Source organism: Vidua chalybeata, chromosome 5 (genome assembly GCF_026979565.1).
Source record: "Vidua chalybeata isolate OUT-0048 chromosome 5, bVidCha1 merged haplotype, whole genome shotgun sequence".
NCBI lineage: Eukaryota > Metazoa > Chordata > Aves > Passeriformes > Viduidae > Vidua > Vidua chalybeata.
In genome coordinates, this window is record NC_071534.1 from 46,067,165 (window position 1) to 46,094,009 (window position 26,845).

At 40.2% G+C, this 26,845-nt stretch overlaps 3 protein-coding genes across 15 annotated transcripts in view; 1 reads left to right on the forward strand and 2 right to left on the reverse strand.

Moving 5' to 3' along the window:
- The window catches only part of IMMP2L (inner mitochondrial membrane peptidase subunit 2), a 419,562-nt gene extending 417,092 nt beyond the window's left edge, over positions 1-2,470 (reverse strand). For 8 of the 13 annotated variants that reach the window (XR_008430811.1, XR_008430805.1, XR_008430808.1 and 5 more), the window contains exon 1: positions 2,424-2,470. The gene's annotated coding sequence lies outside the window, so the exon portion shown is untranslated. The remainder of the gene's footprint in view (positions 1-2,423) is intronic. The other 5 variants (XR_008430803.1, XR_008430804.1, XM_053942039.1 and 2 more) reach the window with 1 other exon arrangement.
- LOC128788483 (basic proline-rich protein-like) lies at positions 1,842-23,053 on the forward strand. Its single transcript, XM_053943549.1, has 4 exons — positions 1,842-1,925; positions 2,059-2,619; positions 10,377-10,506; positions 21,227-23,053. The coding sequence occupies exons 1-4, from the start codon at positions 1,842-1,844 to the stop codon at positions 21,274-21,276; spliced, it is 825 nt and encodes a 274-aa protein (XP_053799524.1). The 3' UTR covers positions 21,277-23,053.
- Positions 23,054-23,977: 924 nt separating this feature from the next.
- Positions 23,978-26,845, reverse strand: part of DOCK4 (dedicator of cytokinesis 4) — a 218,982-nt gene continuing 216,114 nt past the window's right edge. Inside the window, exon 53 of the mRNA XM_053942036.1 lies at positions 23,978-24,650. Coding sequence (XP_053798011.1) covers positions 24,225-24,650 — 426 coding nt within the window. The 3' untranslated portion in view covers positions 23,978-24,224. The remainder of the gene's footprint in view (positions 24,651-26,845) is intronic.

Genomic DNA, 26,845 nt, shown 5'->3' on the forward strand with positions numbered 1-26,845 from the left:
GGATTCAATGCCTGCAACCAAAGTTAATTGTTTAAATTAAAGTTTCCTTTGCAAATAACTACCAGCTGCTGCTATGTTTTGCTCTCAAGTAGACTGCATAAATGAGGAGTTGCTTTGAAACTTACTGAATTTGTAAATAATATTTACATTAAACAATAGCATAACCTTTGAATTTCAATGAGTTTGTACATTCATCTAGTCAACTCTCTGGATTATTTCAAGCACCATAGAACTGTGATGTTAGTTGTGGTTATCCAGAACCAAACTTAGGCAAAAACAAAGACTACAAAAAAAGAGAATATTCAGTTTTCAACAAAATATATAACCTTAAGTATTCAGATAACATTCAATGAACAGCCTAAAAATAACAGCACTCAGCTTCAAACAATAATATCATCAGAAACAAACTCTTCTAAAAGGTTTTGCTTTTGGATTAAGAAGAACTAAGTCTCATATGGAACAGTGAAGTTTCTTCTAGCCTAATGGAAAGTCAAATGAATACAAAAACAAATTAATACAAGAAACAAGATTCTCAGCTATGAATCTTTAAAGCATGCCAGTACACACTGAGTATACAAGGACAGAATAATGACTGAAAATAATATTTATTGTGGTATTAAAAAATGATGCCAAGAGAAAGAATAGAAATAGGGAAATTGGGACTGACTCCCTGACAGAATATTCCCATGAAACCCATCAGTAAAACCTAACAAACCAACTACTTACCATCTACTGTCTGGGGGATAGTAATAAACTAATATAGAAAATTATGCCTTCAAAAAATAATTGCCTTTATTTTAACAACTCATGTTTTATCCATGAACTCTAGAGGTCACTGTGGGAGCTGTTAAGAGCAGACCTCCATCATTCCCCACCATATTGATTTTGAGTCTGGGATTTGTGATAAATTCAACTGCCATGTGAGTTTCTCAGGTCTCAACAATAAGCAAAACAACTTAATAAGCCAAGATTTCCAGAAACAGCTGAAATCTGTGGCACCCTAGTCAACTTATAAAGAGCTCACCACAAAATTACAACTGTGACAGTGAAACCATTTGAATCTTAAAATTATTGCTGGCATGCTTAAAATATTATTTTCAGGAATCTGGATATAAGCAGAATTTGTTACCATGTGTATAGTTATTAACCACCAGTTCCAGGAGAAAGTTTATTTTGGTAACAACATACAAGTTAAATAAAAGGACCTGTAATTTTAAAAGTAAATTAAATGAAAGACTCCTGAAAAATCTTCCAAATACAGTAGTTAAGAACGTTAACTTTTTTTACAAAATGCATATGTATTAATTTACAAAGCTGCATATTGGAAAAATCAAGTCTAATTCCAAAGTTTTCTAGAGAAAATATTTCATTTAACCTGAAAATCCTCAAGAGGTTCTGTCTTCCTAGTATATTTTGTTGACAATTTCAATTTTCTTCCTAGATGAACAGTGAACAAATATGTGTGGTATATGCCTTTAGGGGAGAAAAAGAAAATAAAAACGTAGTGGTACAAGAAAGTTATTTAGAGAGATATGTAAAGCAGCTTTGCCTATTTTGATATCTTGGTGGGCTCAATGAATTCCAGTTCCACAGAACAAGAATGGTAATTTAAAAAAAAAAATAAAATGGAATACTGGCTAATTAAAAGATTTTACAAGATTAGAGTCTACTTGTTGTTCAGCTGCACTTTTTCTATCTAAGGTTTTTGCCAACAGCAGTCCTCATAGGACAAACAGAAGATGTGATAGAAGTTTAATAAAGCAGAAAAATACGTTAAGTGAGAACTGTATTTAGTCCAGGACCAAGCGCAGCGCTCAGCACAAGTCCCAGTTGCAGACACGATGCCGATGAACGGCAAAAGAACCCCGGAGTCGCTTCCAAGCCCACTTCCCCGCCCAAGCACCCCGCCTTCCAGCGGCAGCAGGGCACGACGCCTGCCGCACCGCCTCTGACAGGCGGAGGACGCACAGAGCAGCGGTGCTTCTCGCTGTTGACTCTGCCGCTTCTTTTTAATCCAGTCCCTTCCCACGGGAAGTAGCTATCTCGGTTATCTGAGAGGCGAAGAAGGCAGGGACCGCGCACCCGACTAGGGGCGGGGAGGCAGCAGCGGGCGCCATACGCGAGCGGCGCTTCCGCCGGCCCCTCGGGGACCCGCCCCGGGGGAGGCGCCGGCGGGGGCGGGGCCAGGGGCGGGGCAGAGGCGGCACGGACTGCGGGGGCGAGCGCACGGCCGGGCCCGCCGCGCGGCGCCAGCCTGTCCCCGCCTGCCTGTCCTCGCCACCGTGCCTGGGTCCCCCTCTGCTCACGCGCGTCCCCGCTCCCTCCTCCAGCAGCGAGCTCCCCGGCCCCCTCCCCGCTCTGGCTCTCCGAGCCCGCCCGGCTCCCGTGGCTCCTCCCGTCCCCCGGCCGCTCCCGCCGCTTACCCTTTGCTCGGTTCCGCGGGGGGCGGGCCGCAGCCGGCCGCATCACGTGACGCGCGGTGCTCCCGGAACGGCCGCCCCGGGCCGCCCTGAGGGGCCGCGGCTGCCGGCCCCGCGCCGCGGGTGCGGCCCGGCCGGGGCGCCTGACGGGCCCGCCTGGTGCCGCGCACAGAGCCAGATGGGCCCTGCACGGAATAAGGTACTTGGCCTGATCCTTTTTCAGCCTCTGTAGTTATCGTTTGAGTCTCCAAAAAATTGAGGATGCTGCATTGCAGTGGCTGTTTTCTTTCAGTGAGGATGGATATTCAAGTACACAAGGAGTATACTCTTGTAGCCATTTTTTGGCAATTGGACAACAATCTTTTTGGATATTCATATGTAATATTGGGAGCTCTTAATATTTCAGTACAAAGTTGTCTGTACCTTGCATATAGTGTAACCCACACAAAAGGGCAGGATTTTTTGTTCAGCCAATAACTTCCCCTAGAACACCCCAGATGTGATCAGGACTGATGTCAGCCGCATCTGTATATAGAACTGGCTGCGTTATACTGTCCTCATGGATGGTGGCCAGGTTTTCCTGGCTGGTGCAGATGGATATGCTAGGGCTTGTGTTTTCATTCAGTGTTTAGTTGGTTTTATCCGTTGCTGTAACAAGTGCAGTTGCCACTATAGTCTGAAAAAGAAGGTTTTTCCACATAGCTCACATACCGTCAAGAGTCAATGGGAAAGTTCATGGAGGGAAAATCCATTACAGATTATCACACACGTAGAAACTAACTCTGGCTCACGGTGTTCCTAACTAGATGCTGGGAGATACTTCTACTAGTTAGGCCATTGTTGGAAACCAATGTAAGATGACACCTCTACCTGTATCTGTGCAGTGATTGATCCCTATCTCACTTTTTGTTTTCCCTTGACACATTTTAAAATAAGCATTACCTTTACAATCAAATACGTCTTACTAACTTTGTTGTTGGTTAAACTTTATTTAATGCATTCTTTAACACATTTGAACAGTGTACTGTCTTTAAGATTCTAGACGTAGGTTACAGTGCACTGTTTAGAAATTAATAGAGTATTTGGCCACTGCTATCCACCATCTCCATTTTCATGTGAATATTTTACTGTGAAACCTTCACTAATTATTTACAAATATTGCTGCAAAACACAATATTGTCTTTTTAATTGTAACATAAGGGAACACCTTACAGGAATGTGCCTCAATGTTTCCATGCACTTGAAGCTGACAGTATTAAATAATTTCCTGTAAAACTCTTGAGCTGAAACTTTTTTCAGATTAAAGATTTTTGCTATAAACCTCTCAAGATCAAATCATGGCTTATCAGTTCTCTTCATTTTGAAATCAGGTGTGTTCTAAGCAACTAGCAGGAAATACCCATTCTTACTCTTTATTTAGTTGTGGATAAAGTGAAATTTATCAAAGCTGATACTAAAGCTACGAACTGCAAATGATGCATTACCAATGTTTGCACCATTTAATTTTCTTTTTTTTTTTTAATAGGTATTCCTACCTCAATTGCATTGGTACTCAAAAGTAAATGACAAGGTTTTTTGCTTTCAACTCTTAACAAGGAGGTACTGAAAATGTTTTGCTGCTTCTATGCTTTGATGCATCTGTGACTGAAATAAAGAAAAATGAACCCTTTTTACCCGCCTCTTCAATTACTTTTCAGTTGGCAATACACAAAACTTTTGCCTACAATATCGGTTTAAAAGACTCTCAACAGGCTCTCAAACATCAAGCTTTAAGCTAAAAACACATTTACTTCTGTTTCCTCCAGGTTAATTTCATTTTGCATTTTAAGAGTACAGAAAATCTATGGGAGATATTTAAGACCTGCTTTGAGTTAAAGTGCTCACATTTGCAAATACAACTATCTGTAGGGTATTTAAGGCATTGTTATCTTCCTCCATATAGTAAAGGATCATTCCTTTACTACAGGTAAGGGAATTACATGTACTACATTCCTTTACATTCCATGTTTGAGTGGTGTTGAGTGTACTGCTCTGAGGGAGTGTGTTTTGGAGGAAGAAATCCTGGGCCAGATCCAGCTGCCTCAGAGCATAGGAAAGGTGCAGTGAGAAAAGGACACAGGATCAAAAAGTCTGATTGCTTAATGGATATTGCAGATGAACACTTCATATAGTCCAGCTGCAGCTTGAAAAACTTGTGGCCCAAGGGCAGCAATCAATGGTGTGGAACAAAAGAGGGCAATAAATCTTAAACTTGCTATTGTACTGGAAAAATATGATTGCAGCATCTTCAGTATTGCATTATTATGCATCTCCATTTCATTACATGACTAGGAACCTAACTCCTGCTACCCTTGACCATCACATATTATTCATGTTTTGCCTCTTGCACACTGAAACACAGTCTGGTCAGAATAAAGTAGATTTTGCTAACAGTTGGTCAGGTAAGCCACAGAGCACTAAAGAGGTCTCTAGTGACCTCTCCATCAGGGAAAAAGAGAAGAATTAAAACACAAATTTATTCCTGAAATCCTATCATGGGTCAGTGAAAATAGTATAATCTTTGAAGGCCAGAAAATATATCAATGATATAGCAATAACTTATGATAATCAAGTTAATTATCTATTCCTCCAGGAACAGTTATTACACTCATATTTTTGCATAGGAAAGAAGAAAACAAACATGATTTGTAAAGTCAAGAGTCTGTTGTCAACATAGGTAAATTCTTGACAGGCTCATGAAAGATTTTTCAGGTCAGATTTAATAATTACAAAAAAAAAAAAAAAAAGATAACAATACTATTACAAGGGAAAAAAAAACACGTTTATAATAGACAGCTAAAATTCTTATAACAACTTCCTAACATTCACCTCCCTGGTGTTTTGCTCACCCTTCGGTATTTTCCACAGGTCTTTAGATGGTTTGGTTTAGTGTGATGGGCGTTGTTTGTTTGCTTTGTTACCCCTGCAACTGGCTTTTCCCAACTTCCCAGGTCAGTGTATTTTTAGCTGACCAAAACAGACTTGTTTACAACCCTGAAGTTTCCAGTGTCATCTTGCGCCTCCCCCCACTCCTGTCATTCCAACACTGTAGTCCCCTGAATTGCATTATTATGATAAGGGCATAAACATTTAATTCTGCCAACTGCTTATTACCATTTATTACTATGTGTTATGATTATATAAAATTACCAAAAAGTAAAACACAGAAACATAGAATACCTCAATTTGAAAGAGACCCATAAAGTCTTTGAATCCAGCTCCCCAGTCCCCACAGGACTACCTAATCTAAAGCATGTGGCTAAGTTGTTTAGATGCCCCTTGAACACTGGCAGGTTTGTGGCTGTGACCACTTCCCCAGGGAGCCTGTTTCAGTGACTAACCACCCTTTCAGTGAAGAACCTTTTCCTTATGTCCAATCTGACTTCCCTTTATCCAGCTCCGTTCCATTTCCTCATGTCCTTCTGGTCACCAGTGTGGAAATCAGTACTTTAGAGAAGTCCTTCCTTATCATTATAAGAATGTTGTTACAGGTAAGCAAAGTAAAACAGTTGCAGGAATGCTAAAGCAAGCTCAACAAAGCCTGACAAGTCCAGAAGATTTGCAAAATCTGTATAAAGTCCATGTTCTGCTGCAATAATGTATTTACTGAGCCTGAGCTACTGGTCCACATGGGTCCCTAAGTATTCAGAAATGTGAAAGTAACTCAGCCTAATATTACTTATTGCTTAATACTCTTCAACATATTTAATTTAGCATTCAATTCTTCTTCTTCTGTAAATCCTTATCTCACTTTTAAGTGCAGAGGTTACAAAGGTTAGTACCAATATCCAAATGTAGAGCAGTCATTGTAGATTAATGATTATTAAATGCTTAGCATAAAGCAGACAAGATTTCGCTTACTATTACATGCAGTACATTCTTTCAGTATTGTCAGATTTAAAGGCTTAAATTTACCTGTATTGGGTCTGTATTGAGTCAATATATCTGTGCTGTCCTTTCTCATTACAGAAGCTTTTTTCTGAATCATTTCTCCTGTACATGCACTTTAAAGGTGTGTAATTAACTGGTTGCAAGTTGTTAGGCAGTTGCTGAAGGGTGAATGAGGTGTTGATTTGTTTTATTTATTTACATGTTTCCCATAATACTCATTTTTACCCTTCATATTATTCTTTCTTTGTTTCATCAGAGTAAGAAGTGGTTTGTGAAGCCATTTGGAATTCCTCAAATTCCATTAAACATTAGTGTCCAGGGAAGCCTAAATCAAAAACATAGTAAGTGCCACCTGAACACAGCATTGCTGTCCCTGACACGAATAACCAGGTTAAGGAAGTGCTTTTTTTCTAACAATAGCAGTGCATCTGACCACTCTCAGCTTGTCGTTTAATAATATGCTAGTTTTGAATAATACTTTGTCTATTTGAGCCAGGTCTTTTAAGGTCTCATAGACAAGTATTATACCCTTGATAGCTCAGCTACCTCAGGTAGCATAAAAGTAGCAGGATGGCTCCTGTGACAGTGTTTGAAACAAAAAAGTTTTAATAAAAGGCAAAATAAAAAAGCTCTTTACAGAGAAAAACCAAGCCAGGGCAAGAGGTTCTTGCTTCTGCTAAAACCCTTCACAAAAGCGATTTACTTCTTTTGTTCTTTTTCTAGTGAATTGCTTAGGCAGGACTTTTTGGCTTCTGTCCAATTGGGTATCCTTAAGTTTGAGGTGAAGTCTCCAAGGTCCTATGAGGTGTCTTTTAACCAAATTGAAGTAAGAAACTTCTGGGCTTTTTTCCTTTTTAAGTAGACAAAAGGTAACTATTACTCCGTCAACATTCCTACATTTGAAGACCTAGACAATTCAGGAACTGTATCTTGTTTATTACTCAGTCCTCCCCCACCTATTCACTTTTAACCAGAGAGAATAATTGTGTGGGGCAACCCACCTTTCAACCAAGCAGTAGGGAGAGAGACATTTTAAGACAGTTTCATTGCTGGGGTCTCACAAAGGCCCCTATTGTCTACTCTTTATCAAAGGTATCTATCCTGGAGTGTTTGTAGCCACCTTTATTTTACCATTGTTTCTAACAAACATAATAAATAGCTTCACCATGAAAAGTCCATCCCCTTATGCATGTACCTCTGAAAACCTCTCTGAAAACCTCTCTGAAAAACCCTACCCTTAATTATACTGTATTAAGTAAAATCAGCATGAGAGGTTTTCAGTGAGTGGGAGCTGAATTAGAAGTAGGGGAGCAGGCTGAGAGCTACCAAGACAGAAACAACTGAAAGAGCAGAGGCATGAGAAAATTAAACCGAGGCATGCATGGCAGAGTGTATTGAAATGGCAAATAATAGTCTGGAGGAATTGGTAGGGGACAAGTGGGGGATAAACAAGCAAAAACATAATAAAAAGTGTGGATGATTATGAAAGACAAATGACAAAACCAAAGAGCCCTTTATATTAGGCAGGAACAATTAAGCTGTGTAATCACAAAATCCTGCTGTGACCCAACTCCTGTGCAATTACTGAATGGACACACACCCCAAGCACAGCGGTTTGAAGAGAATGGCAACAAGAGTATGTCTCTTGTTTACAACTCACCTCCCTCCCCCACCCCCTTCAGCAGCAGCTTGTGTGGTATCTTTGTTTTCTGCAGGAGAGCCGGGTAAGCAGAACTTCCCTGCAAGCAAACCCAAGGCCAGAGGGGCACCTGTAATTAGTTCCTAGTCAGCACCATTAGTTCCTAGTGGCACCATCAAATCATTCTTGAAAGGTTTTCTTTAGTAACGCTACGCATAACTTTATTCAATTTTTCCCATCTATTGTTACTTTAGAAAGTAGAATACATTCTTTACTAATATATTTAAAACAAGTATGTGACACAATGCTACAGGAGAGTAGTGGGTGTCACTGCTAGGGGCAATTGGCATCTCCCTTTCCCTCTATTTAGTATGTATTTTGAGAACCTTATTACAGGTTGTTAGGTCACCATGTTCTGAGCACATCTTGCTTGCTAAAGCAATTTTTACTTCTAATAGTATAGCCTAGGCTGAGTTAAAATGTTTTCTAAATTACATCAGCACCATCTGAATCCAGAATCTCCAAAGAACAACTAGCTGCAGTCTTTTTGAAAACTCCCATGGGAAAAATTCCTTCCAAACACATGAAATTAGAGCCAATAAATGACTAAGGCATCAGATGCAGAATTGAGACACTTAAATCCAGAATTATGGTCCAAACATTGCTGCTTAGCTGTTGTATAACCTTGTGGATAATTCCTCATTTGACCTACTAGTTCTTTGTGAAATCCGTTTTTCCTGCAAGATACACTTGCATATACCTAAATCAGAGCACTGACGAATTTTGATCCCAGTTTCTTTGCTGAAATCTTTGGTTTCTTTCTGAAGCTCAGGAGTTTCTAGGGTTAATCCATACATCCCAGATTGACTCCATGTACAAGAGAGATATTGACTGCTGTTGCTAAGATGTAAAAGAAAATTACAGTAACTTAATACTGTAATTTAAACAGCTCCTTCTTCTTTCAGAGTGTTCAATGCCTATTCTAAAATTTCCTGCTGGACCTCAAGGGTTGAAGACAAAACAAGTCATTTCCGAAACCTGATCAGGTTGGCATAAAGTTTAGCTGTGGTACATTGTAGGAGACAATTCTCAACTGTATAGCTTAATTTCATACCTCTCATTCATATTCATGTTGTTTGGATAGAAATTTTGAGTCATTAGGGACCTCTTTTGTAAAATACTCAGTCTGAAGGTTAATGAGTTTATATGAGGATACTTGAGATAACAATGATTGTATGACTGAGTGGAACTGAGTTGCTTCTTGCCATCTATTCTCTCAGTATCTCTACACACACACACACACACACACACACACACACACATATATATATATTTACCAGTAACATTTCTGGGTGTAATTTACCCAGCCATTCATCTGTTTGACCACTTCTGTCCACACAACACATCTCGGTCTGTCCATTCTGTTGGAGTTCTGTACCTTGGACAGATAAACTCCTTTGTGCCAGCCCCACCTAAGGTACAGGACAGCAACAAGCAAAGAAGACATGACAGAGTTATGGCTTTGGCTCACTTGTCACTCTCTGTCTGCTGGTCACACCAGTAAAACACACTTTGTTTTCAGGGGCACATAAATTAGTCAAATCTAATGTAGCTATTTTTTACTACAATGCATTTCAGTTCCCATCAGTTGACCTTGGAGCCACTTACTTGAGACCTGATGTAAGATTTTTCTTTCAATAAGAAAAGATCTCTTTTTCATTGCATACTGGATCATTTTAAAACATTTTATAGACTCATTTTTTCAAGCCTTAATCTTGACATTCCTGCATGAACCACTAAAGCTGAAACTCACAAAAACCAGCCTCATCAGGAGCTAAAAATATGAAATTTAATGGCAGTAATTAGGGAAAGCAATGGAAATTACTCTACAGCTTTTCCCAGACTTCAGTTACATGTATGCATATATCCTCTTGCCCAAAGGCTTTGCAGCACAGGTGTTTGGGTCTCTCATTAAAATGAATCTCAGTGATAAAATCCCCTTAAAAACTGTCAAGTTTTTAATTTGCTTGTATTTGTACATTCACAAGTAAGCTTACAGGGCTCATTTTCTTTTGCAAAACTCATCTCAGATGTCCATTAAAGTTCATACATATTGAAATTTTTAAGGCTTGGCAAAAAAGAATTTGGAATTTGAAAATCAAAATATTATCGTCTGCATATAATGTCTACTGGTTAGCATCTTAGAAAACTGTGAAAATGTGTTCCACTATGGCCAGGTGAATTCTTCATCAAACCTGTCAATAAAAGGATATAAATCCCTTGCAGAGAAACAAATGTAATATACTCTGGGTTTATATACTTAGGGCTAAGTCTAGTACCAACTACAAGTACCTGGCCTTTATGTTTCTGCCTTGCCTCCTTCCCAGCCACAGGAATGCATTGGCCTGATGGATAAACCCCGGGGCAGCTGGTCCTCAGAGTGGGCACTCAGAGCTGCTTGGTTTCTTCAGCCAATACTAAAGCTGCAGGACAGCAGCCATTGGAGAAGCACCATTGGTAAGGCTTGTGTGCCTCAGTGAACTCAGGTAAAAGAGTCCCAAGTGCTGTGCCAAATTCTGCACCGAGGACAGGCACCTGCATTAGCTCTTTTAATGAGCTGTGTGTTGTGGTATTTTACTGCTGGTGGTTATACAGGCGATGTCTTCTTCACTGAAATGTTCAGCTAGGGAGATAAACAAGTTGTGAGAGCTGCTCTCTGACTCTGCTTCAGCAGGCAACTTTTAAATGAAGAATGAAATTATCTAGGCAGAATGCAGCAGGTATGTAATCACAGTGTCCTGCTCCCCCCCAGAAACATATTAATTGAATTATGCTGTGTTTGACAATACGGCAAACTGCTGATTGTGTCACCTAAATGGAGAGAGCTGTACAAGGGCTGTTTTACCCTGTGCTGGGAACCTGTTAAGGAGAGCATTTTCATGTGCTGGGGAAGCTGTAGATGACAGAGTGCAGCAGAGTTTTTTCCAATGAGAGCAACCAGCACACCACACATACAACAACTGAGACAAAACAAGATGTGACAAGGAAGAACAAACGCACATCTTCCTTCTGTTGGGTTTGATATTCATATGGGTTTAACTGGAAATCTGTGTCCCAGGGTCACCAACTAATATTTGCCACATTTAAAGTATATTACGTACAACATTAATACATACCTACTAACCTCAACATAATTAACAGTACATAATATTTAACATAAAAATTGGGAAGGGACTACTACTGCAGGTTTGCCCCAACTTGTGCTATGGTCTCCACAACCTTAACAGCATTATGATAGTCTCAACAATGGTCAAAGAAACTGCATATGGATGGACCCCAGACCAGCTGAGTGCTTTAACTATGTGAAAGAGGAGGTACTGCCTCTCCTGGTCACATTTGGTTGGTGTCTCCCTTCTAGGAGGTATGCCATGGGAGCTATTAGGTTGAGCACTGCAGACCTGCATGTGAGCTAAATGCTAAGCTACTTATATAGTGCTGACACAACACGCCTTGGCCACAGAAGTCTGAAAACCTAGAGAATGCTAAATGCAAAGGTATATGTTCATACAGACTTTTAAGTATGTACAAAAAGAAGAGTGAGATCAGGCCTTGTACTTTTGGATGTCTTATTTGAAAACTTTCAATGACTACATATACCAGATGCCAGTAGAATACATATATCCCTTCAAATGTATTGCATTCAATATAGCATGTATAATTCAATTGCTCTCTCCAGGTTAGATTGTTCTGTTCCAAATTGCAGTGCTGTAAATACAAGTGCACTGAATCTGCTTGTCAAACCTCTTTTTTAAAATCAGATCGAGATGACTGACCCAAGTTTTGTAACTAAGCCACAGCATGAACTATTTCTTCTAAAGAAGTAGTTTGCATAAGGAATGCATAATTTTACAGATTTTCCAGGTGCCATAGACCTAGGTTTTAAGAAGGGGAAAATGCCAACCTCTGAAACATTAAATGTGAACTTTAAAGCTTATAACATACAGTAAAATATTTATTCTTAAAAAAGAATGCATGTCTTGTGGCTTAAAATAATTTGCAAACACTAAAAAGTCAAAAGCCTAGAAAAACATATCTTCCATAAATACCACTACAGATTTTCAAAGTACCATGAATATTTTGTGCAGTTAGTATAATAACGATAAAGCATCTTTATACATCTTGGTTGAAAAGTGACACAAATCAAGTGAGACACTTGTTTTGTGTCAGGTATGAAACACGTTTTCATATCATGCACAGAGATCAAAGCATGAACTAAGATTAAATATCAGAATAAAATTCCTGTATTTTCTGGATAACACTGTAAAGCATATGCACTGAGCCCCATTACACCTTCAATTGGGAGACTAAAATATAAGCAACCAGCTCTGCTAGGGAAAATTCTGTGTGAGAGGACAAAATATATATTAAAGGTAATAATTCTAAAATGTTGGTATTGTAGGGATTAGAATATATAGGTTTGAAACTTTGTGGATGTGTTTTTTTGGGTTGGGCTTTTTCATCTCTTTCTTTGTAGATTGGTGTTGTATTGCATTGCATGGGAATGTAAGTTTTCTTCTATTTGGGACTGAAGAGGTAAAAGACTACTTATTTGGTTCTTCCAAACTGGAAATAAGTACTCTGAAATTTGTGGAACAGAATCCAGATGAATCCAAACTTCTGCTTTGACAAAGCTACTCTGATAATCATTCAATGACATAAACCAGATTTTTCCAGTAATGTTGTGTGTAATATTCACTTGTAATTTATTGAATTTGATGAATTTAGTACCCTAATTGTGCTTTTAGACTTATCAATTTACTTAAGGTTTTACATTTGATGGGCTTTTTCCAAACACATGAGAAATGTGTAGATTATTACATGCCACATTGATCTCATTTATTTCTGACAGCTTAGAAAGAATGTGAATTCCTTTATTTTGTTTTTTTTTTCCTAATTGTATGCTGTATATTAGCAAGTGTTTTTAAAATTCTAATATATAGCATCACTTGATTTCAAAACACATTACAGAAGTACAACACAACTATGTAGTAATTGCAATTTTATGCTTCAATTCTCTACCACATCCAAGCATCTCAAGATTAGTTTATTGAAGATGATTGCCTCTGAACTATCTGATTGCAGATGGCTTACAGAGCTCTCACTTTCACCCCAAGTATTTACCTGATCATATACACTTTTTTTCATACTCTTGTTAGATACAGTAATCTTGCAGGAAGGAGCTTAAATAAAATTATGTTGGTTGTAATCTGCCTAAAGCAAAAATATTTTAGTCTTGAAGTTCAAATACTTTTGTTCCATTCTATGAAGAATTCCAATTATACACAGAACTTAGTGGGTATTCCCAATTACATAATGCATAAGTCCACCCAAAACCCCTCTTATTAATAAACCACTATATTTAAAACAGTCTTTAGTCTGAAGAGACAAACCAAATCAAAAGGTGAGAACATAAGTACTGGAAAACATAACTTAAAATTTATTTTTTATTAGATAATTTTATAAGGTCATTAAAATCATAATCATCTATTCTTTGACACATTCTCTTAGTACCTTCATTGTCCACCACCAGTCTGCTATTTATTCTGAACATATTTAGAAAAAAAATTAGAAAATAGTCTCTTTACAACTAATTTGTGCAAAAACATATCCCTTTTGAAGAACTCAACATCTTTTTGAACTGAATATTACCTGCAGTATTTTTATTTGGGTGCTGAGGACTCATACAGCAATGTAATCAATAACCTATTTATTAAGAGCAGCCTCCACTGTGGAGTCGATATTTCTGATACGTTGTTTATTCACCTTTTTTCTGACTCTACTATGCCATGATTTCCAGAAATATGCTTAAGGGTGAGAGCCTGCCCTTTTCCTTGCATAGTGCTGTCCTAAAGCATCATTTAATAGGCACTTAGTGAAATGCAGGCAAAGCAGGTGAGGCAGAGTGTTCAGTCTTCCCGAGTGCTGTATGACCTTGTCAATATGTTGCTCTACAGGCAGAGAGTACAAAACACCTACAGAAGACCTGAGAAGGAGCCACAGCAGATAAAAATAAAAACAACTGCAGCAATATCGTTTATGAAGTGCTGCTGACTGAGTTGCAGCCAGGCTGAGGATTCAGCAGTGAGATTAAAAAGCTGTCATTTTCTGTCATTATTAAGTAAATTGCTTTTAGTGCTGCTAAACACATTATACAAGGACAGCATGGCATGATGTTTTCTTGCCCTTAAAACCCTGCCTGACTGAAAAGACTCGCACTCATTACAAGGCACCACTTCTAAACTGGCTCCTCAAAAGAAGGATGGGGAGGCAGGCAAAATTAGCCTGCTGGGGAGTGTGGTGCCCAGAGGCACCCTGGCCATGCGCTCAGGAAAGAACCCAGAGCGGATGAGACGGGAGCTGCTCGAGCGCCTGCCGCAGCCTCCAGCCCGGTCACAGCAGCCTGGGCCGTGCCCTGGGGCGAGCCGCCAGCCGCCTCACAAGCCACAAGCCACCTGCACTTGTGCTATACCTGTGCCTGTTGCAGCGTAAGTCACAGCATATATTGCAGTTGAGACGGCCATGATACACAGAGTATCCCCATATAGAGCAACACTATGCCACATCAGAAGGCTTCAAGCATCTACTCTTTATTGTTCTTCAGTCCAGCCTTTTATACCCTTCATCTTACATGCCTTAGACCTGTGTGCCCTCTGTACCCTTTTGTGATTGGTTAGTGCACCTCGGCACTCCATGGCCCTTTACCTTCAATAATGGTCACCCATCCTGCACAGCTGTAGCCCATTAGAGATGAGGTTCAGCTGCAGCCCTATTCCCAATTACCACAAACTGTCTGCCTATATATGCCTGTGCCTGTGCCTTTACCATGCCTGTGCTGTGCCTGATGTCTCTGCTGAGCCTGTACTGCTGCCATGCCTGTGCCGGGCTATATGTGACACCCCTGGTAAATCCCCACGTGTGCCACCGGCCATTGTGGCGCTGCACGTTCTGTTGGTGCCCCGAGCCAGCGCTCCGAGCTGCCGAACCCGCTCCGGGAGCAGCCACGTGTCCCGTGCTGGGAGCACTGCGCGTCCCTGCCGCCGTCTTGGAGGATCCAGGCCGCCACCACTGCGTGGGGCAACCTTGTCTGCCTTGTGTGAAGTGCCTGTCCTCATCCTCTTTGCTTCCCTTGCCCTGGTCCTGAGGCCCTGGTCCTTGCCCTCATCCTCATGCTCATCCACACCCAGGGCCCGGCAGCCCTCCGGGTGCTTCCTGCTGCTGGCCGCCCCCAGCAGGCCATGTCATGGCACAGGCAGCAGCAGCAAGGCGATGGATCTGTTCAGCAATAAGCAGCGGCAGCTGCCAGGCGGCAGCAGCCCTTCAGGGCAGCCCTGTACTGCCACCATTGATGCCTCGGAGCTCAGTGATGTTATAGGTAAAAATTGACCCAGCCAAATTAAAAAGAAAAAAACCACAACTTTTATTATACTGATCAAATTCTATCTGAGCCAGCCACAAAGAAAAGGACAGTGCCGAGCCCGGGATCGGCACTGGGTGAGACACAGGTCCGACCGCTCTAGCAGAGGGTCTCCTATGCTTCACACCATCCGTCCTGCATGAGCAGTTTTTATACAGTTTATTTTGCTTGAGGCCAGGATTTCAGCGATCTGCCTTTTCTTTCTATTCAAAGTCCCACATATTAATAGTCTCTTTTCTCTGTGCCAGGTTGAACAATTCGAGGTCGGGGGAAGCGATGTACATCGGTGATTGAGTTACAGAGGTTCCAGTGATCCCAGTCTCCTCGGGTAGTTGTCGGGATGATCATCGCTTGGGAGGTCCTAGATCATCCCGAGAAACGGCCCATGTCCGAGCGAGCCACATGTATTAACTTGCAAATGAAGCCTTATTGGCAATGGTTTCAACATAAGTGAGGCAACCCCCTTGCCCTGGCTCACTTGCTTTGTGTCTATATTTTAATAATATAGAACTTATACCCATATATCACTTCATAGGCATGAATTATACATATTACACATAACAGTGAGGAGGTCCAAGGCAGGCTGCAACAGCGCAGCTGCCTGTGGCAACCAGGCCTGGCTGAGGTGGTGGTGCTGGTACCTGAAGAGACTGGGACAAACTGGATGAGACATGTTTTAAAGCATGTTCATACTGTGCTGTGTGCTGCCGGTTGACTGGTGGAGCAGCAGAACAGAAAGTCCATTTTGGCATCTGACATAGCAGCAGGTGCCAACAATTCCGATGGCACAGGGGGGTGAGGGGGCTGGTCTTCAAAAGGGGCAAGACAGAGTAGCTGGGGAATTGCCCTGGAAGTCCAGCACAGCAGCCTTGGAGCGATAATCAGACTTCCAGTGGTTCCCACCCATTCGGGTTGGGACCTGGCCGCACTGTGAGCCTCCGTTCAGGAATGCTGCATGGATAACTACATAAAAGGTTAAGTTATAGTTTGAAACTTGTCAGCATTATGTCAACAATAAATTCATAATATGGTTTAAATGAAGTTTTTTCTCTAGTTCAGGTAGACTACTGTGTCTTGACTTTTTTTTTTTTTTGTAGAGATGAAGGTAGAAATCAGGAATAAACCTGTGGTTTATAGGGCAAATTTGTATAATATAGCTGCAATATTTTTCACTTTTGTATAATCACTTATGTATAATCTAATTTCTAGAACAAAGTGTTACAATCCTGTGTTTCACAACACACAGAGCTAGACCAAAACAGCAAACTCGACAGATGTTTTGTCAGCCCAGCATACCTTCACAGAACAGCTTTCCATTCTGTCAGCAGCCACAGCTTTGGTTCCTTTTGTCACCCAACCAAAGCAACTCACCTCAGCAATTATCATTTGCTGATTAGTTTCAGTTACACAATCATAGCTGAAATTTTGGCAGCCTGTTCTGGAACAGATCTATTAACGATGATCAATTATGACCAGGTGGACTTTCTGACAGTTTTTTTTTTTTTATTGTTGCTTGACAATATATGGGAAGTTCTCCTATTAGATAAATGCAGTTAATGATCTGACCCTGCCATCTGCTGTCATTTCTGCTGTTGCTTCCATGGTTTAGTGCCTGCTCAGAGTCTCCCAGGTCACTCCCTCTCCTTCAGCTCAGCATGGAATACAAATCTTTCTAATGAGCCCACACAGTGTTGAGGATTTGTCATTCATGCTGTGCCTGGTTTCATGTAGCACAACTGCTGAAAGCTTCACTTGCAAGATGGGCTGGTGTTATCTTCAGTAAAAATAGCACTGAACCAGAAAAGGCTCACTGAGAAAATTTGCAAAATCCACCAAGTTTCCCTGTTATCAAGATAAATAAGTGTAGAGTTGGTAAGAATGATAAATAGCAATTTTGTCTTTCAGTTCAGCATTTTGATTGTTTCTGTGTACTTTACACAGCTGCAGCTGTTGCAGGTAAGACAATTGTGTGCAATACTGTGACAGCTAGTTATGATACTCAGTGTACCACAGGTACATCTCTGCTGCAGCAATACAGACACCAAAGAGAGGGCAGCATTCCATGGTGCCCACCCATGCCCATACCTCACCATGCCTGAGGCACATACAGAAACACACTTCCCACAGCAAAATGGAACTCACCCATTTTTTGTCCTTGTGCATGGCTGTGAGGAGCCCACAGTGAACTGAATTTTAGTCTTTGAAGGTATGAGTTCAATAGCTACCTAGAGAACATAGATGTTCTTCTCTAAACATGGAAACAGAATGGCCTGAGTTGGAAGGGACCATAATTGCCTGGTTTCAACCTCCCATGCTGTGTGCAGGGACACCTTCCACTAGATCACAGTGCTCTAAGCCACATCCAACCTGGTCTTGAACATTTCCAGGGATGGAACATCCACAAATTCTCTGAGCAACCTGTTCCAGTGCCTCACCACCCTCACAGAAAGAATTTCTTCCTCACATGTAATCTAAACCTACTGTTTTTCAGCTGGAAGCCATTGCCCCTTATCCATGACCACCTCTGGTAGTGCACTGACCAGTCTTTTATGTATTATTTCTGCTGTTCTACCCTGTCACAGGACTGAAGAAAAACAAACAAAACCCTGAAAACCATTTTCTTTGGGTACATGACAAATACCGTAATTCAAGTCTACACAAACACCAGAGAAAAACTATTTCCCAGCATTATTTCACACAGAGGGAAAAACCCAGTAAAGCATGTGGTGAAAATACAGTACTTCTCAAAATGCAGCAAAGATTCCAGAAGTCAAAATTGATCTTTATGGCTTGAAAACCAATTTTCTCTATTTTTTTCTCCCTGCTTGCTCCCCTGTAGCCCCTGTCTGCATGTTCAAAGTAGCAGGTTATGACTTGCTTTGATTTTACTTGCTTATCATCATGCAGCTCAGGTTTTACAGCTATAAAAAGTCCACTGAATTATAGCTTCAGGGAGATTGACAAGATGTGCTTCAGTTCTGAGACAGAACTTGGAGCGGGAACTGTAGATGCAGGAAAACTCTCCTTGGCAACATAAAAAGCCTCTGTCCAGTGTGCACAATCTTCCCTTGCTGAACTTAATGGCCTGAGAAGAGCATAGCACAGTAATATTTTGTTGCTTCAACTCCTAATACACTACCTGAAAAAAAAGTTGAGTTTATTGATATGTTTTGTTCCTTGTAAAGTGTTTTGTGTTCATGTTAGAAAGTTTTATTTTTTTCAGATGGGACCAAATTCATTAGGTACCAGCTGCTTTCACCCAACTCCTCTTGGACACATGCCATTTCTAGAACTTTGGTATGAATCTTCAGATTAATTCTACTGGGTGTTGTATCACATCCTTAGATTTACCACAGCACTGTACTTACAAAGGTGAACTGAATATATCAAAAAAGAAGCACAGAGATCAAGCTGCATCAGACTCTGCTCTAGCACACCTGCAGCAAGCCCTCCTCTCACAACACATGGCCAAAAGAGACTGGCATGGGAGTTCAGATGGACAGCTGGCTCTCCAGGGCACATTCAGAGTATAAGGGCAAATCATTGAACAAGTTACATCCCTCGAATGTAACATGGCCCAAAGACTCAGATGAATGGTCTCTCAAATAAATTTAGGCTCAAAGTGTAGATTCAGCATTCTTCCCTGCCCTTACCCATGCTCAGCAACCCTAAAATAAAACTTATACCCTCCTCCCACCCTGTCTGTCTACCTGGCATTACTTTCTCCATGAAAAGATCAGGAAATAAGGCAAAGGCTTCCCATTTATAGGACATGCTGGGACTGAGCCTTCACCTTTAGCAAAGCCTGTTGGACATAACCTACATCCCACCTCCTGATTTTAATAAATTAGTTTAGTCCCTGTCCTTGAGCTATTGCTCTGTCTGTGAGCACAAACTCCTACGGGAACAGCTTTATGGGTAAACTTACCCCTCAGCTTTTGTTCCCAAAGCCCTTGCTTATAAGTTTCCCCTGGGAACAGTTGCTGTGCTGCATCCCATTCAGGCTGTGCTTTTGAAATATTCCCCGCAGGAAAGGCAGAAGTAGCTCCTTGCTGATGGTCTTTCTTTTGAAAAGCAAGAGGAAACACTTCAAGGGAAGTCAGTGAGGTCAACAAAAACTAGCAGCGATAGTAGTCTCTCACACATAAGCAAGAATGTAATGCAGAGAGCTCTTCTGCAGAATTTTCCAGAAGTAAAATAAATTGGAATACAGAAGTGGATGTAGTTCCCATAGCAAATCAATGATGTAAAACATTTAAATATTTAAACAAAATTTCAGCAGCTTATGAGCTATCAGAGAAGCTATTTAGTATGAAATTTTGACATTCATTTGCTCCCTAAAATACTGAGATGTTAATTGCAAAATGCACTGCATCAGTTACACACCATGGGTTAAGAAAGTAACTGTTTAACAGGGAAATATTTGAATATTTTGTAGGGCTTTGCTATTTAGAAACTCTTTGCCTTTGCAACTCAAGACAGTCAGTCTTCTCTACCCTCTGGTTAGCCACAGCAAAAGAAAAAGAAACCCACCGCAACGCCTTTGTAAAATGAAAACACACTCTGTTTTGTCAGGACTTACAGTTTCCCTTTCATTCCCTTCAGCTTAACAAGTAGTTAAGTGGGTATAGCATCATGCTATGAAATAGCCTAAAGAAATGTACTCGATGCTTCAGTTTCAGGTAACATTTCAGTTTTTCCCACCATGTCTCCTGGCTGAGTCAAAACACACTTGGATTAATTGTCGGCCATCAAGGGTATTGCCTAAGTTTTATTTGCACCTTTTTTTTCCCAACTGTTGACCTCCTTCTAATAGTCTTCCTGGGATGAATATCAGTATATCAGTCAATTAAAGAGGAGATGTGAACTGTGTCCTTAACACAAGTTCCAACCTAGGTAAGTTTGCCCAGCTGTGCCTGGAAGGTTGCATCCCCACTGAAGTCTGACAGCCCTCAGCCTGTCAAAACAGACACACCAAGTGCCTTACTGAGCAATCATTAAAAAAAAAAAAAAAAATTAAAGTTCTTTCCTCAGCAGCCTTATATTACCACCCAGGACGAGTCCTTTACCTGGTGCTTATTGCACACATGAGATATGCAGCTCTAAACCTTTCCTATTCCTCAGGTTTGAATAGTTTAGCTGTTTAATTCCCAATAGTTTTTTTGTTAATGTTATCCAAACTAATCATTCTAGTTTCTTCTATGAAGTGTATGTCAAAAGCTGAATTAAAATGTCAAAGAGAAGGTAAAGACAAATTAATATGAAAAGGGCTTTCTCCCACAGAATCTAGTTCAAGGTCAGAATCTCAAGAGATTCAGTAGCAACCATCCTTCCACAATATCCCACCAGATAGGACTTTGCCCTTTGGCCAGCATACGTCAGGGCTCTGCCTGAATCATCAGAAATTCCAGCAACCAGCAGAGTTCTGGAGCAAAGATCTGAATCTGTCAGCACCTGGGTTTACTGAGGCAATGCTGCTACATGCTTCACTGACCACAGTTACATTCAAAACATGCTTTTCATCATTTATACTTCAGGCACTGACTCCTGCCCATTGGTATGTTTTTGCTCTGTCACTGTTCTTTTTGCAGGTGCTGTTGGACAATCAGTGAAGAGGAAGAATGGTCAGGCAGGTGGGCAAGGTGCCACTTTCATATGAAAGAAGATTTTCACTATACCCTGCTCCATCTGAGCAGGGTCATAACTGCCCTGCCCTGAAACCTTTACTAAGAGGGGTAACTTCAGCTTTTGTGCTTCTTTCAGGGCACAGCAATTGGCCTGACATAGGATCTGACTTAGGACATCATAACTGAGCTCACTCACACTACAGAGCTATTATGCCATCATGAGAACCAGTCTGAATTGCATCATTTTGAAGCCAGCCAGCCAAGTTTAAGGATGTTTCTCTGGCATCCCAGAGACTGCAGCATCTCAAATACGGTATTTGAATACAATATCATGTCACCTATTGACATATATTGGCTAATATTTAAGCTATTGAGAAGAACAACTTGTTCCCATTGGTCTTCCTGTATGAGCTTCTGAATTACTCACCATCATCCAGAAAGTGGTAAAATTATGTTTATGACTACTACATAAAATTCAAACAAGACCTTTATTTACATTAGGTTTTCAAGCAGTGGGTGTTGCAACATACATAACAAAATTTCATACTACATTTTTTATAGGTAATCAGGTTGAAAAACTGATCTACAGAATCAATTTATCAAAACTGGCTAAACAGAAAATGTGTTAACTCTGCTTGAGAGTACTCTGTCAATTTTATATAATTTTCTATCGTTCAGAGTATTTCTGATGTCCTGGTTATAAAAACAGAATGCTCATGCAGGTTAATTTACCGTGAACTCTCTAGTAAATTTTATGTTCTTCACTTGTTCAGAAGAGCATGTCAATACTCTTCCCACCGTGTCTCACAAAGCAATTACGAGTCCAAATAGGGAGAAAACTCAATCAGGAGATTTAAAAAAAAAAAAAAAATTAGCAAGACAAGGAGTCAGAACTTTCATTCTGTGGCTAACTGAATTAGAATCTCTCATTCTGTAGAAAACAAGTTGTACTGTAAAGATTAAGCAAGTTCTTTTATTTCATACTAACATTATGCAGCAACCAATATGAGTGTCTAGGTAAACAGAGACTTTGTGAAATGTTTTGCTGCAAAGCTGACCAGTAATGCACACAAATGATAAATTCATCAACTCTGCTTATTGCCAGAAATGAAAAAAGAAGGCTTCAAGAGCAAATAACACTGATTCATACTGTACTGTGCTCAAGCACTAGTCAACAAAATCTATTAAATTACATAGGTGGAAAAAAAAATCAGAGCAGCTTTGTTATCTTACTTGTGACACCTTATTTAAATTTTAGACATTACTTCTTTTTATCAGCATAAATATGTAGCCTTCTACAGGTTTTATGATGTGGTTACAGGCATAAAAATGTTATAGTAGAAAGCAAAAGGTAGTTCAAGGAATTCCAGACTTTGAAATCAGCAAGATACAAAGCTAAAATTCATATGTTCCTTTTCAAGTTATGAATACTTTCACTAAAACATAAATATTTTAACATATATTATTTTTTCTGACATTCAAAATTGTAAAGTCAATATGGCAGAATTATTGTTAAAAGCACATATTTACAAATAATCTTATTTTCATACATAAAGTATTTGGCATAATTATAACAATCTTACTGCATACACAACTGTTTGCTTCTTTTTCACATAATGATACACTCCTTATTAAAATTTACCAATTATGTACAAAAATACTTGAACATTTATTATAGAAAACTTCTATAACTACTGTCAACAGCTTGTAACTGCTGAAGGTTTAATTGAGAGAATATAAAAAAGTGGTCACTTTCTTCCAGTTAAACTATCAACAAATCAAACACAGCTAAGATCAACATGAGCTTCCCAACAAAAGAGGGAGGATATTTTTAACAATATGATTTAAAATGCAGTTCACATATCTGTTCCCAACACATTTAAACAGTCAATAAAAGAAAGAGGATAAAAAACATACATACAGAAGGTGCTTTTTTTTTTTCTTTTTCTTCCACATTCCTATGTCTTGGCATTAGCTTTCCAGAGCTCTTCAGATGCCAGTCACTAAAATACAACCTAAGGCCAAACACCATTCTCAACAATAAAGATGATGGCAAAGCAAATAAAAAGCTTGGCTCCAATGGCACATACACATCCAAGGATCTGTTCAGAATTTTTGCTAAATTTTTACAAAATTATTAATGACCTTTGCAATTAGCTTTTGAAATATATGGATTGTAAACTAGTAATTTGTATTTTAAAAAATTGGCTCGTTTAGTGAATTGCCTTGATAATAGTCAATACTGACTCTTGTACAAAAGTTAAATGAACAATTGAGTTGTACCTATTTCATACACAGATTGTATTTTAGGCTGAACTTTCAAGAACAGCAGAGAGCATTCACTAGAAAACTCCTAGCTTTAAAAAAAAAAAAACCCAAAATGAAAAAAACAACAACAAAAAAATACATTAACTGGAAGAATAAAAGTAAATTGCACCTCAAAAAGAAAAAGGATGTGTCAGGTACATACACAAATGGCACAAAACCTTTTCGGGATTCACCAGAATGGTGCTGTATGCTGAATGAAATACAGGTCTTTTTCCACTTAAAAATGAAGTCAAAAAAAAAAAAGTCAAGTGTGTGTTTCAAAAATTCCAAACCACATTCTTACAACAGTCCTCTGCTGTATAACTTGCATTTTATCTCAGTTTTGCCACATACATTTGAAATGACCAATCTGTTCATAAGGTAAGAGAAACAATTTTCAGCCTACTTGCAGAAACATCCTAGTCTACAGACTACTTTGTTAGAAAGCGTGCATTTATCTCTAGTAGTAAAGATGCAGTCAGTATATTCTGCATTTTGTAAGAAGCATTCAGTTAACTCAGATGAGAGTTGTAGGGTTTTAGATTTTTCAGATAAAAATAAAGTACAAATAAAAGCATTTATCAGTATTCACCACCATGAAATTAAAAAAGAATCCTCTCATTCATGCTTCCTGTAATATCTGGCAACCTAAATTAGTAATTTCATTTCAAATGTGCAACATAAAATTAATAAGCATTTCAAAATTACTCAAAAGAAAAGGTGGACAAAATATTAAAGTGCCTAACTAAATGAGTTTTACCATTTTTAAAAAATATTATTTCTTAAACAGTAGAGAATGTGTTGCAATTAAATATAAAAGTGGCTTCTCATAGCTGAGAGACTTTGCGGGGCAGAGGCCTGGGCCGGGGAACCTGCTCAGTCCTCCTGCTGCTGTTTTCCAGGTTGTTTGGCCGAACCAGCTGAGGCTTGGGTGGCAGTGCTGGGGGGTCTGCAGCGGGCGGGATGGAGAGGCTGTGAGGTAGAGGAACGGGCCGTTTCAAAGTCCGCTCGTACACGCTGTAAGGTGGTGGGGTTTTGCTTTCTTTTCTCACAGGCTCCTCAGAAATGCTGTAGCTTGGGACAGTCACTGCTGGTTCGCTGCCTTGGCTTTCAAAGCCTGATGTTTCTGATGTGCTACATCGGCTGAGCGAAGAGATGCCGCTGCTGTAACTCCCTGACAGTGCTGGGGAGTTGGATATGAGCCCCGAGGAATGATACTCCACTGGAGACGGTGTGAATGACTGCACAGACCCCTGCTCAAATGAAAGGGCAGAAGAAGATTTTACCTGGCATATAGGAGGGAGAGTGTTTCTGTGCTCAAAAAACATATATAGATACAGTGCACGAAACTCTGAGCTTTGATAAACAGAAATGTTTGCATCCTTGTTTAATCAGGACCTGGTAAGAAACTGATAAAAAGCTCATTTCAGTAGTGCCTGGGTACACCTTAGATAGTGGACATGCCAGTAATTCATACAAGTGGAAATAAAACTGGTTTTGAATGTTATCTTACTATCATAATACCCTGGAAAAATCTTTAAGTCTTTAGAACACACTCTTAGTTTTCCCATCTGGAAGTGGAATGCATCAATGGGCGCAGGGCATACCTGGGGGTATCCTGCCCCCTAACGCCAAAGCCCAGCCACTGCTGCTTCTGCAGGCTCTCATATCCCAAATTCAGTTTCCAAAGCTTTTCCTCACAGCTTTTAGTGCATTGCTGTGCAATGAAAAGTGCACTTACATCATGGCATCGTTTCTGAGTGTACCATAAAACCAGTGTGGGGGGAGCAGCACAAAGCACGTATCAAGGTAGGAGTGCTGCTGGGTGCCAGTCCCCTTCTCTGCTGTTCCTGCTCCCATTTGGGGCAGCAGCAGAACGGCAGGAGATGAAAGCATCACCACCCTTCCTCTCCCCATCTCCCAGGTGTTCCTTAGACATACAAACATAACACACCACGTGTGTCTCAGAGACAAGGGCCATATGGAGGGCACGGGTGGCCATAGGCTACACCAGCAGCCTCATGGGTCAGTGAGGGACGGTGAGGGACCAAGAGCTGAGGGCCCAAGCAGCAACAACAGTGTTGATGACAAATAAAAGGCATGGACAATAAAGGCCTATCTAAAACTGCTGAACAGTTCTAGTTCAGTGAAGCAACTTCAACTGAAAACTGTGAAAGGTTAGCCCATACTTTCCAAGTTAAATTTTTTTTTGCAACATATCTAATTATGACTGGAGTCATCTGAGACATTCCCAACTTATTGGCCTCAAGCCTCGGGCTAAAAAAGGGATGGAGAAATCAAAATAAAGACAAATTTCTCACTCCCATTCTTGTTAGACTGGTTGATGCTCAGTTGCTCAGCTTGAGGTGAGAGTGGGAATCATGCAACAAAGGATGGGAGTGGAGGAGGAGGAGAGGGGCAGGGATGTACAGAGCTGGCTGCACTGACTTTATGCTGTTGAGATAATTTTAGTTATCCATCTAGGACTGGATCCACAGAGCACTGAAATCAATGGAGAAAAAAATCTTCATTTACATCAGTGGGTTTTGTACTAGGATGGTTTTCTCTGGTAGCACACTGTTAGAAGAAAAGCTAAAATCTGAGCCCTGTATATGGCTGTGGAAAAGCAAAGCGAGTTTTATTTAAAGCTCAACTCCTGGTGAAGACATATCAGACTTTCTCAGAAGCCTGTTTCATGTTCCATTCCTCTGTATGTGAGAAGGCTGCAACTGCACTCCTACTCCCACAAACACCCAGGGTCAAGGTTTTCAAATAAATTATGTATTTGGCTCCAGTTCCAAGACCATTGGACAGTTGGAGTAAATGACCATATATAAGATTTAGGACCTTTGCTTTTGTCTCATTCAGAACAATGGCAAATACATAAAGCCTGTACAGGTAACCACTTGGTTCTGGTAAAACAGTGTAGACTACTTTTACCAGTAGCAAGTAACAGTCTAGACACCAAAACAGTCTGGAAATTCATGGATGCTCAAAGTGAGATCCAGCAGTTCTCAGAAGTATTTTGGGCCAGCATTCCTCTTCCAAGCAGCAATCCAGACTTTGTAAAATGCTTAAATTCTGACAAGACCTACAGAACAAGAATGTTAGTACAAACTTCAAACATCCCTAAGAATCATCAGTACTGTGTCCATTCAGGATGAAAAGGAAGGGTCACTCATCTTTGGACAAGATCCTAATGTTCTAAAGAGATTCCTAGTAAGCAATTAGGGCAAAACTTAGGATTGGTGCTCACTTCAGCAGAATGGTAATAGGACTATGAGGCACTCTGATGGCCAGCAGAATTGCTTTCCTATGTATTTGGACCACTGTGCAGACAAAAGTAGTAATGTTACAGGCTTATGGGAAAGCAAACAAGACAATGAGTGTGGACTTGTAATTAGGGACCTCAAAGGGAAAGGAAATACTTCGTGGTGCTGTTCTCCTC